The sequence below is a fragment of the Pelodiscus sinensis genome, chromosome 5 (assembly GCF_049634645.1).
Source record: "Pelodiscus sinensis isolate JC-2024 chromosome 5, ASM4963464v1, whole genome shotgun sequence".
NCBI lineage: Eukaryota > Metazoa > Chordata > Testudines > Trionychidae > Pelodiscus > Pelodiscus sinensis.
In genome coordinates, this window is record NC_134715.1 from 94,966,197 (window position 1) to 94,979,364 (window position 13,168).

General features: G+C 40.3%; 1 protein-coding gene across 2 annotated transcripts in view; it reads right to left on the reverse strand.

Moving 5' to 3' along the window:
- The window catches only part of DTHD1 (death domain containing 1), a 126,576-nt gene that overhangs the window by 47,375 nt on the left and 66,033 nt on the right, over window positions 1–13,168 (reverse strand). The window contains exons 1-2 of one of the 2 annotated variants that reach the window (XM_025187575.2): window positions 11,370–11,749; window positions 353–1,184 (exon numbers count right to left, since the gene is read on the reverse strand). In XM_025187575.2, coding sequence (XP_025043360.2) covers window positions 353–1,184; window positions 11,370–11,652 — 1,115 coding nt within the window. In that variant the 5' untranslated portion in view covers window positions 11,653–11,749. Of the gene's footprint in view, window positions 1–352; window positions 1,185–11,369; window positions 11,750–13,168 lie in introns of those variants that run through there. The other variant, XM_006128751.3, reaches the window with a different exon arrangement.

Genomic DNA, 13,168 nt, shown 5'->3' on the forward strand with positions numbered 1-13,168 from the left:
TTTTATAAAACATAGGGAACTCATCAGTAAAACCTTGCATTAACTAGTGCATAGGCCCTAGAGAAATGTAAGTGGCAACTTATTCAAAATTTACACACTACACAATACTGGAAAGCTGCCTAATTTGGGGACCTGATCTACAGCTTATTGAACTCAGTCAATGAAACCTTTCTACTGATTTCAATAAGTCTTGAATCTGATCCTTTATGTGCTCATGATTTCAGGAAGCTACCTTAAAATCTTCAGGGCCAAATTTTTATTATGTTTACACACTAAAGGGTGAACTGCCCTTTATGTATGTCCAGGGTCTGGAGTGCACACACAGACGTGTGTTTACAAATAGTACACTTACTCTTTGTTCATCCAGGGACTTGATCTTTCCACTTCTTCTGAACCATTTGTTGAAAGGTTCATCGCAGGTGCATTACATACATTTTCCAACCTTGCAAATGCAGTTGTATTGTTTGTGTTGCTCCCAGGAATCTCATTAATTTCATCCTTTATATTCTCTTCTTTCTTTTCTTCACATGAATTCTCTATTGGTTTGTGATCTTCATATTCCATCTGGGTTGGGGGTTCTTCATTTAATGCCTGCTCTTGTTCAGAAAGATTGGTTATGGAGCTGTCACCAATATTTTCAGGTCTTCCAGATACAGGAATATCATTTCCATTGCTCCTGGGAACTTCTTGCAAAGCTTTATCTGGGTCTTTATTATTATAATACCTTGTTCCATGACTTTCCTCCATTCTGTTGTAATCTTTTTGCTCTGCAAGTGAATTCTGTAGCAGCTTGTGATCTTCATTTTCCATTTGTTTTACAGGATCTCTGCTTACTGCTTGTTCTTGATGAGAATTTTTTTCTCTTAATGATTTAGTGGTTTCTTTTTCCACTGTTTTGTTTTCACTTGATTGGACTTGGTCAATATTCAGACTTTCCCTTCCAATCATGGGAGAAGTTACCTGGGGTGGCTGACTTACACCAGCAGATACTTGCCCAGAATGTGCCTTTTCTATTTCACACACATCTATTTCAATAGAAACATCTGGAACAATCTGGGATTTAGTTTTAGCATCATGTCTGCATCTAATATCATACAATTTGTTGTTTGCCTCTTGAATTTGGGTAACTGTATCCAGAAAGAGTTCATTCATTTTCTGAAGGCAATCCACAAGAGTGATAATCTCTAGAAAAAATGACGAATTGAATGTGTCTGTGAAACATTAGCAATAGGGTGCAAAAAACAAAAAGAGTACATACACAAGCGAGACAATGTGGGTGAAGTAATACAGTTTAGTGCGTCAACTTCAGTTGGTGAGAGAGAAGCAAGCCTTTGAGTCCCACAGAGCTCTTGTTAAGGTGTGAAAAAAGTACTCTGAGACCTGAAAAAGAGCTCTGTGTGGTTTGAAAGTTTCTCTCTCACCAACAGAAGTTCATATAATAAATGATATTACTTCACACACCGGCTACGTCTACACTGGCCCCTTTTCCGGAAGGGGCATGTAAATTTCAACTATCGTAGTAGGGAAATCCGCGGGGGATTTAAATATCCCCCGCGGCATTTAAATAAAAATGTCCGCCGCTTTTTTCCGGCTTTTAGAAAAGCCGGAAAAGAGCGTCTACACTGGCCCCGATCCTCCGGAAAAAGCACCCTTTTCCGGAGGCTCTTATTCCTACTTTCAAAGTAGGAATGAGAGCCTCCGGAAAAGGGTGCTTTTTCCGGAGGATCGGGGCCAGTGTAGACGCTCTTTTCCGGCTTTTCTAAAAGCCGGAAAAAAGCGGCGGACATTTTTATTTAAATGCCGCGGGGGATATTTAAATCCCCCGCGGATTTCCCTACTACGATAGTTGAAATTAACATGCCCCTTCCGGAAAAGGGGCCAGTGTAGACGTAGCCACCTTGTCTCTGTAATACCCTGGGACTGGAATGCCTTATAACTATACTTCCTAATACTTATACAAGGAACTTCGCACAGCTCCACAGAAACATGGAAATAGCTTCGATATATGCCCTATATTGCATAATATAATCTGTTTCTTTCATTTTTATTTAATGCACACTAAAATATTTATTTCTATAGCAAAGTGAGTTTGAGTGATATAGTTTATGAAGAACTGGATACTGACATATAAAGCTGTCGTCTTAGTCCTCCCAGTACTCCTAATTAATACCAGTTTAGTGATAAGACAGTGGTTAAATTCTTAATGACAACCAATTCAAATCAGAAAACTGCTTCATAATAGCTGTAATTGGTTCAGGAGAAGTCCAATATTCAATCTCAATTACTTTTCTGTCTAGAAGGCCTCAACCTGCAAGGTGACGAGCACTTTGATGTTGGTCCAGGAAAGCAATTAAGCATTTGAATACTGACAAAAACTTTCCACATGGTTAAAGACAAGTATTTTGCAAGATCAAACCCTAGAGATAGTGGAGATTTCTTCTGATGAAGCAGAGAACACTGCTGAAGTAGTGTGTGGAAACATGGGAATTAGTTATCTCTGAGTGACAGGTATACCAATTTCTTGCCATATCCTTGGGAGACCTTTCTGAATTAAGTTTAAGTGTCTTTGAAGTCCACTGTATTAAAAGAATTTGTTTGTTATCTGTTAAAGAGGGAGATGGGACAGATATGAGAAATTGGGTTTCAAAGCACTATACTCAACAATGTGCCAGACAAGAATGGATTTATGGAACAAAAAGTGATGAGTGGTTTTACTGGGGAATACCCAATGGAAGTTGAATGCCAATTTCCCGCCACCAGTTACATAAAAAACAAGCAAATCCCCAAACCTAGCCTTTTGAAGTTGTGCTATGAGAAGTGGGACATTGTCTGCTGATCACCTGATACATGAAGTTAGAAAGGCAAAAGTTGTGTGAAAGAAAGACCAAACTATATACAGTTGTACTCATTCTGAAGCTGGGGTGGTTATGAACTTGTAAACACAAGGAAAACCCAGTTCCAAGTGTTGAAGAACTGACACTGACCAGACATCAAAGTTGGAATTGAACTTTAAACATGTTTGTAGGTTCTTTTATTGTTTTGAATATGTTTTCTCTTAATGTTTCACTTGATTATTTACAGAGAGCTGTATGGAAACTTGTAACTGAGGGCAATTATGCTGCTCATAGCCTTTAGAGCAGTGTGTCTCAAAGTAGTCTGTAAAACCACTTTGAGAAACTTGCTAACTGGCACTCTGCTTTGTTTACTTACTGGTACCATGGCCACGGAGCCATACAGCTCCTATTGGCTCCCGTTCACCATTTGCAGCAAAGGGGAGTTGCAAGGCTCCATTTCTGTGGTGCTGGTAAGTAAACACGACAGAGCAGCCAGTTAGCAGGTTTTTCAAAGTAGTTCTGAGGACCACATTGAGAAACACTGCTCTAAGGAGAAAGACACATGAGAGCTGTTCTGTTTATGCAGTCTGGCTTGCCGGAAATATTAAAGTAGGCAAGGAACTTTGCAGCCTGCAAAATGGCCTGTCAGGAGGGAGAGAGACGTGGGTGTCTACCCAAGAAAGGTGTGATGACTGAGGAGCTGGACCCCAGTGGGTGCACTTGGTGGACTATGAGGGTGGAATACAGGCATAGTTAAACTAAAATTGTGACATATATAGTGGTGGTTCGTAGGATCTGTATCAGGATGAATTGCCATATGTGCTAAGAGCAGTGAAAGCAAATGCTGTTGAAGGAAATAGCACAAAGAAAACTCTTGTGGCCTTTTAGAGAAAGGAACAGTGAGAAAACAGATGTGTGTTGGGGGAGGGAGGAAATGAGTTAAAAACAACTGAAGAAAAGTCAGCAGAAATGTAGAGAGAGATCATGCAACATTAAGGAGTGGACAAGGGTGCAACTTATTGACTTGCTGTTTTCTGATAAGAAGAGAAATGATAGTTCAGGTAAGCAGGGGACTTTCAGCCCACTGGGCAAGGGTCCGGTAGGTGGGGAAAATCTTGGAGCCAATCCACTGGAGAAACATCTCAGAGAGGAGCCGTGTTTGTCTGTATCTGTAAAAACAATGAGGAGTCTTGTGGTACATTAGAGACTAACAGATTTATTAGGACATAAGCTTTTATTGGATGAAATGGAATGGAAGTTACAGAAACAGGAATATATATAAGGAAGAAGTCGTTTGTGTTAATTAAGCTAATTTGTGTGGGAGTGGGTCAGTCATAGCATTTGGTCTGTAGATGTGAATATTCAGAGAGGAAAGTCCATATTATTTCAGATTCAGAATCAGAACAGCTATGAATATTTCCTTTACACAGCTTGGGCTTTAGATGTTGGGCTCATATACAAGGTATTCAACAGACAAGGACCCGCACTTTGGCATAGCTTTAAAGGGCTATGGTGTAGAAGAAAGAAAGAGCATGAAGCATGGGCCTGGTATAAGTCCTGAGACCTGAACCAAAGTAAGCAAGAATTATGTTATGAGTAAAGAACGGCCTTGTCAAAAGTTGATGTTTGCCTCCAAGTCAGCATCCAGCACATGAACTCGGCACTAGAACTTCTAGCACTGCTAAAAGCACATGAAATATGTAAATATGTTCCACCAGGACAGTACAAGGCCATCCCAATTTAGCACATGATAAACTAGCTTGACAGAAAGTGTTAAATAGCAATATTTTGTCTGATACATCAGAAGTGAAAGCATAACAATAGGTGGTGAATAGGAATGCTTTGGAAGACAGTACAAGGGGAGTTCCTTGTACTTGTCATTAATGCATAAGATGATACATAAGGTGTGTATCATAGATTGTTTGTCTCCATCTATAAATGTTGGAGCACCTCAGTTTAACTCCTTATCCAACCTAGGGAGCAATAGTGAACTCATACTATTGACTGAGCCGAGTCCATGGCTACTGATAACTATTAATGTACTTTGACAATAAACCTGACTGGGGTGCCTTCGTATCTAATCTGAGTCTGTGGTCTTTGGGGGCTCTCTTGAAGTCTATTATGCTAGCTCTCTGTGCAGAGCTGTCAGGATAAACTGAGGGAACATACGAGAATGCATGCACCTGAAAATTTATCATCACTGTTGGAGAAGGAGACATGTTTGGACGCCACACCAGTGAATCCTGAATTTACTACATCATTGTCCTAAATTACTACATAGGGATTTTTGTATAACCGGAGGTGAGGCATTTGCATAGAATCATAGAATACTAGGACTGGAAGGGACCTCGAGAGGTCATCGAGTCCAGTCCCCAGCCCTCATGGCAGGACCAAATACTGTCTAGACCATCCCTGATAGATATTTATCTAACCTACTCTTAAATATCTCCAGAGATGGGGATTCCACAACCTCCCTGGGCAATTTATTCCAGTGTTTGACTACCCTGACAGTTAGGAACTTTTTCCTAATGTCCAACCTAAACCTCCCTTGCTGCAGTTTAAGCCCATTGCTTCTTGTTCTATCCTCAGAGGCCAAGATGAACAAGTTTTTCTCCTCCTCCTTATGATACCCTTTGAGATACCTGAAATGTGCTATCACATCCTCCCTCAATCTTCTCTTTTCTAAACTAAACAAACCCAGTTCTTTCAGCCTTCCTTCATAGGTCATGTTCTCTAGACCTTTAATCAGTCTTGTTGCTCTTCTCTGGACCCTCTCCAATTTCTCCACATCTTTCTTGAAATGCGGTGCCCAGAACTGGACACAATACTCCAACTGAGGCCTAACCAGCACAGAGTAGAGCAGAAGAATGACTTCTCGTGTCTTGCTCACAACACACCTGTAAATGCATCCCAGAATTATGTTTGCTTTTTTTGCAACAGCATCACACTGCTGACTTATATTCAGCTTGTGGTCCACTATAACCCCTAAATCTCTTTTTGCCATATCTTTCCTAGACAGTCACTTCCTATTCTGTATATGTGAAACTGATTGTTCCTTCCTAAGTGGAGCACTTTGCATTTGTCTTTATTAAACTTCATCCTGTTTACCTCAGACCATTTCTCCAATTTGTCCAGATCATTTTGAATTATGACTCTATCTTCCAGAGCAATCGCAACCCCTCCCAGCTTGGTATCATCTGCAAACTTAATAAGCGTACTTTCAATGCCAATATCTAAATCGTTGATGAAGATATTGAACAGAGCCGGTCCCAAAACAGACCCCTGCGGAACCCCACTTGTTATACCTTTCCAGCAGGAAAGTATTAATTGTGAACCATTAATAACTACTCTCTGAGGGTATGTCTACACTACCACCCTAGTTCAAACTAGGGTGGTAATGTAGGCAACCGGAGTTGCAAATGAAGCCTGGGATTTGAATTTCCCGGGCTTCATTTGCATAAAGCGGACATTTAAAAATGGCGGCGCCCGGCTTTATGCAAATGAAGCCCGGGAAATTCAAATCCCGGGCTTCATTTGCAACTCCGGTTGCCTACATTACCACCCTAGTTCGAACTAGGGTGGTAGTGTAGACATACCACCACTAGGGTTATCCAGCCAGTTATGCACCCACCTTATAGTAGCCCCTCTAAGTTGTATTTGCCTATTTCAGGTGAAGATCTACTGCCCCGCCCCTTCCTTGAAGCCCCGCCCTCTCTATTCTCCTCCTGTCCATCACTTGCTATCCCCAGGCCTTACTTACATACTCTGATAAACAGTTTATTTTTAAATTGTGATATATAAAATTAAAATCACGTGTTTATAGTAATGAAATAAATGGTCTGTTTTTTATTCTTGCTATTTAAATCTAAAATGAAGCATATATAATTATACATTTTGTGGGGACAAAGTTCTGTTGCTGGGGACAGGGGAGAGGGAACAGTGCTGGGAGGGCAGAGGAGAGGGTTCTGCAGCTGGGGACAGGGGGCCAGTGGGGACAGAGTTTGGGGAGTGGGGACGGGAATGGGGACAGAGTTCTGTGGCTGGGGACAGGGGAGTGGGGACTGGAGTGGGGACAGCGTTCAGGGAGTGGGGATGGGAGTGGGGACAGCGTTCTGTGGCTGGGGACAGAGGAGTGGGGACGGGAGTGGGACAGAGTTCTGTAGCTGGGGACAGGGGAGTGGGGACAGAGTTCTGTGAGTGGGGAGCGGGGAGTGGGGTGCCAGTGGAGGCAGAGAGTCCCCTGCATCTGCCTCCTCCCAGGATTCCCTCCCTCCAGAGGGAAACTAGCGCGCGCCTGCCCCGGGGCCGACCCCACGCAAGGAAGCCCCCCACGCACGCCTGCCCAGGGAGCCGACCCCCCCCCCCACCCGGTGCAGGGAAGCCTCGTGCGTGCTTGCCCCAGAACCAACCCCTGGTGCAGGTAAGCCCCATGCGTGCCTACCCCGGGGCTGACCCCCCCGCCCGCACACGCCGGGAAACCCCGTGTGTACCTCACCTGGGGCTGACTCACCCTTCCTGTGTGGTGCAGGGAGCCGATCCTGCCTCCTGCAGTACACCCGGCAGAGCAGCTAGTGCACTTCTGGAATCGCCGGAAGTGGCGCTAAGCTGTGGGACTTCTGTCCATCCCCGGGAAGATGACACTACCTCCATTTTCACTTGAGGTAAGGTAGTGGGGCTTCTCGGGGGTGGGAGGGAAATGGGGGTGGGGTGGACAGGACGCCTCACGATTGACTGGTCAATCACAATCAACCTGTTGGTGACCACGGGACTAGTTTATTAGTAAGAATATCACGCGAGACTGTATCAAACGCCTTACTAAAGTCTAGGTATACCACATCCACCACTTCTCCCTTATTCCCAAGACTTGTTATCCTATCAAAGAAAGCTATCAGATTGGTTTGACACAATTTGTTCTTCACAAATCCATGCTGGCTGTTCCCTATCACCTTGCCACCTTCCAGGTGTTTACAGATGATTTCCTTAATTACCTGCTCCATTATCTTCCCTGGCACAAAATTTAAACTAACTGGTCTATAGTTTCCTTCATTCTCCTTCTATTAGGTATTCAGCAGGAAAACCACTTAGAAGTTATTGTTCCAAAAGTTAATTCTTGGATACATTGTTCAATATAGTGTCTTGAAGCCCCTTGGCTCTTACGCCTATCACAACTTCATACCTTGAGATTTTACATGCTGTCCCAGCCTACAATATTACATAAACCATGCATGTAACACAACAGACTCCAAAAATACAAAAACTTAATTCAGTAAGGTCTCCCAAGCATACGACAGTAAGTAGCCATATCTGTCACAATGTAACCTTAGAAGAAAATGAATTATTTTATTTTCCTGATTTGTCGTGTCTTATGCCCTTTCCTGGAGATTCTTGCAAAAGAAAAATGTTCAAGGATTTTAGATATATTACTTTTACAGAAACCCTCAAGCCTTTTTTCTGTCAACTCTGTAGCAACTGGAGAATTTTAGAACTGTCTCTCCTCATTTATTAGATGCATTACAAACCTCTGGGAGCATTTCTCAGCATATTTCTGTTAACTCCTGGGTGATACTCACAGGCTTGTTCTGGAGGTTAAATCCAGAGCAAGTCAATACAAATAAAAAAAGTGATAGAGATGAAACACCATATACAACACTTACCACTTGCAAAAGATAGAGAGAGAGAGAAGCGAAAGGACACCAAATAGGGTGATTCACTGCTGTATAGAAACAAATTACTCACACTCACTGCTTCTTCTTTCACACCTAATGAGTAAGCTGCCTGGTAAATCAATACATTATTGTTTTCCACATGAAATATAATTGTATTATATGATAATGTTATTGGTGCGATGCCACAGATTTGATGGACTTTCCTTTCAGCCCTCATTTTCAGTGGCTTATATCTGTCTCAAAAAATTTGATTTTGGAATAAAGATTCTTATATTTGTTCTCAGCCTAGCAATTAACATTTGAAATCCCAACAGGAAAAATATTTCATATTTGTCCAATTACCAGAGTATGACATTTTAAAAAAAATTTCTCAAGTTGGAAAAAAATTGTGCAGATACATTTTTGCACTCTGGCAATTCAAATAAAAAAGGCTTGGATCTAAGGTTTCACACTTCAAAAAGTGCAGATTTCAATAAAGCATGAATGCTTTTATAATGTGAAAAAAATAGTTGAGAAATAAAGAAATGAGGAGAGCATGCGGTGTATGCATCCATACTCACTTAAATATGGAGCTAAATTGTTATTATGGAGCTAAATTGTTCTTGTCATTTACTAATGTAAATTGAGCAATTCCATTGTCTTCATTAGAAATACAGTACTTTGTAGTTACAGATTTACTAGAAAACTTGGTGCATTTTTTGTACAGTAAACATAATGTACTCAAAATATCTTGCCTTATGGACAAGTTAGAATATTCAGTAGGCCCCTGACTTGGACTACTCAAGTTCCAACCCCCTGCACTTACAACCATTTTTATAAGTGCAGAAGAGGCCAAAAAACTCTATACTTATATCCTCGGCCAGCATTTACAATGGTGCACAACGCCTATCATAAATGAGAGTTTGAGTTACGACACCCCCAACTTGCGACATTCCCTCAAGAACCAATCATGTTGCAAGTTGGGGGCTTCCTGTACTTGCTAAGGTAACAAAGGGAATCCCAAAATGTCCTTGTTAAGGGAGTATAGCATTCTGGCCTTAATAGGGGCTTCATTTAGAATAAAGTTCCATTCTGCTAACATGCAGTTAAATTGTGACCTTTTTTGGGGTTAAATTCATCTTAACCTCTCTGTGCCACTCTTACACATCTGATACATGTATATGGATGCATCTGGTGTCATGTGTGGGATGTCTATATTTTAGTTCCTATGGTTATAGGGAGTGGGATTCCAGAATGGATGGATGGATAAAAGGCTGATGAAGAAGATCAATTCTTAGTTGCATCTGAGATTTGCTTAATGAAACAGAGAAAGAGAAGCAATAGCTGGACCCAAACTCTCTTGTATCACCTGACAAGTCTTGCAAAACCTGTTGACCAATCTTAAGATTATTTACATGACCAAACTGTTACCTAGTACTGTAAATAGGATCCAAAGTATAAGGTTGTTACAAAAACATCACCACGGTTGCCCAATACAGCAGAAACCATTTGCCTGAATCTAGGTAGTTTTAATGTGTGTGTTATTTGCTAAAATTGCATCAATTAAGCCATTTTACCTTAAATTTGTCTCATATTTTCCTTACAGCCTTTATACCAGTTTATTTACACAGTGACTATTCATATTAAGGCTTTAAAATTGGAACCAAATACGGTAATAGAAAATATTGCTACAGATGCCATGGAGCTTACATGTAAACTCTGGTTATGCTGGTACCCCATTTCTTGAAATTTGGAAATAAAAATATAGTTTTTTGTTTGAAATGTTCAATTTTCCCCAATTTCAAATTTTTCATATATTCTTGATCCATTCTGAAAATGGAGGTTTGCCTAAACTATGTACCTTTGAATTTCCTGACGTGTTTAAAAGCTGAACCGTATCAACATATAGTAATTTTAGACTATGTAACACTGTAGCCTTCCCACATTTTGTTACAATGTTAGCCTTGAAATGTCCTTCAGTGAATTTTCTTTTAAACCCATGTCATCGCTTTAAGGACTGTACACAGTCTTTGTTTTTATGACCTGAGATAACCTAGTTTCAGAATACAGTGGCAATCTGTATTTAAGTCTCCTATCTTTTTTACTAACCGATTATTTTATATGAAAAGAGAGATACTATGGAAAAGATTTTTTTTTTAAAGAGTCTGAGTTCTGAATGAATGAAAAGGAGTTAATACAGATCACACAAACATAGTTGGGAAAACCAACTTGCAAGCAGGTTTTTACTCACTAGAAAGCTTTGTGTGATCTTGGACATCTTACAAAAAACATAGAGCTAAAACTCATAAGTACTAGCATAGCTGAAGATCTGAGTTAAGGAATTGCATCTCTCAGTCTCTTAATCTAGGTGTATTAAACTATAACATTATTAAATGCATAAAATTTGTTTTTGCTATAATTTGCTAAGTATTCTTGTGCGATAGGATTTTTGAGAGATTTTTGGTTTGCAAAAACATGCTATCTTTTGTTAAGGAAAATATTTTAAATCTCACACTAAAATCACATTAAATGTAAATTTGTGTAATTAAATACTATTCACAGCCTTGTAGGAAGGGAAAATCTAGAGTAATTTAGTTTTTTCAGGAAAGATTTGGGGAAGGCTTTCTGGCTTGCTTGAGCTGTGCAAGACCAGATGGCAGAAGGTGGTTTTTTGTTTGTTTTTTGTTTATAATAATGCCAAACAATAATAGATGAGGAAACTTTATATTAATTCAATCTAATTCATTATTCTATAATTAAACCTTTTAAACATACTTTCTCTTCTGAACAACACAGAGAAAAAACATTAAAATATATTCTACTGAAAGAATAAATACTGAGTTCCAATAAGCAAAAAATGCGACATCAGATTAAATTTATGTTTACTTGCCTTGCCTTGAAACTAATTGCTTGTGTTGTTTTTCAAGAGTTTTCAATAGCTGGCAGGTGGCTTGTAGGATGTCTGTATTGTGTTGCAGCTGTTGGCTGAGGGAACTGCTGAGCTCTTGAATGAGAAAGAGTAATCTAGACACACACTCTGCTGTATGTTCATTATTTTGAAGGTCAGTCTTTAGAAGTGTCTCTCTTATCATTAGGTTTTGATGCCAAATCTGTTCTAGTACTTGACTTGGTTTATCTGTGCCAGGCATTCTCCTACATTCAGCTATTTCCATTTTAAATTCATAAAATACTATTGAAACATCTCACATTCAGGACACTTCCAAAATATTGTAGCTTTAATTTGTAACTTATTTAGGGCATAATGTTGTATCCTAGTCCTACTGAATAATCAAGTACCTGACTCTGAAACTCTGGGCTTGGTGTTTACTATTAAAAAGTTACTAGGTGACAAAAGGGAGTGGCTTTCCTGAAACTGAAAGGACTACTGTAAAAAGAGATGTCAGCATGTACTCAACTATTTGAGAACATAAATGTAGCAAGATTATATTACTGGAGTACACAGCACTGGTGTCATTTGCAGGGGATCTGAGCACCTGTGCTTCTTATTCAGTTCCACAGGAATCATCAACACCTCTGAAAATCAGACCATACATTTCTGTTTGTGATTTTACAGTACAGAATGTGGACAGCATATCCCAGTGAATGACCTGAACCTCTTGAGAACAAACTGGCATTCACCATTACAAAGAGGCCATAGCCATGCCAGTCCAAGTGAATATGTTTAATTTATAATTGTGTTTTAACGGTTGGTGGGATGGGGTATACTCTATACAGGCCCTGAATGAATTAATACAGACCGGCAAGTTTAATTATGTTACTTTACTGCACCTGCAGGGAGGTGAACACGAAGCTCTGCTGGGCAGGATCATACACATTATTATAAAGAAAAGATGTTTATAACAGAAGAGAGTTGTAGATAGGGAGGGATTCTGTAGTTACTCTCTGGGAACTGAGAGGTGGTAGCAGGAACCTAAACCTGAGGATTCCAAACTTGAAAGATTGGTCATCTGAGAGAACGTATAGGGAATAAAGGCTGGATGGGTATCAGCAGCAAGGAGGAGGATTGTGTAGCCCCTGGCATGTTACAGGATTGCTGAGTTCAGACCCAGGGTAGAGATGCTCAAACCTAAGAAAGTAAACTAACAGAGTTGGGGCTAAAGACCTATTTTAAGGGGTTTGGGTGCTTATATGTGGAATGCTGTTATGCTAGAAGAGAAGGGTTACCTACATAATGAGCTAGCTGGATCCCATGTGACAGAAGGGAATGCCAGATGAGGAGATAGCTAATGTAGATATACCCTAGATGTTTTAATCAAAAGCACACTGAAGTCAATTGAAAGATTCCTGTTGACTTCAGTGGCTGAAATCCTGGCCTCACTGAAATCAGTGGCAAAAGTTCTGTTGTTTTAATTGGGACCTGGACTTCACCTAATTAGTTTTAAATGAAGACCTAGCTAAACAAATGTAGGCAATACCCCTGGGCTACATCTACACTGACATGATTTTCCGGAAATGCTTTTAACGGAAAAGTTTCTAGATTGGCAGGACGCTTTTCTGCAAAAAAGCCCTGATCACCATTTTCGTGATCGGGGCTTTTTTGTGGAAAACAACTCTCTGCTGTCTACTCTGGCCCTTTTGCGCAAAAGTTTTTCGGAAAAAGACTTTTGCCCGAACGGGAGCAGCATAGTATTTCTGCAAAAGCACTGACAATCTTACATGAGATCGTCA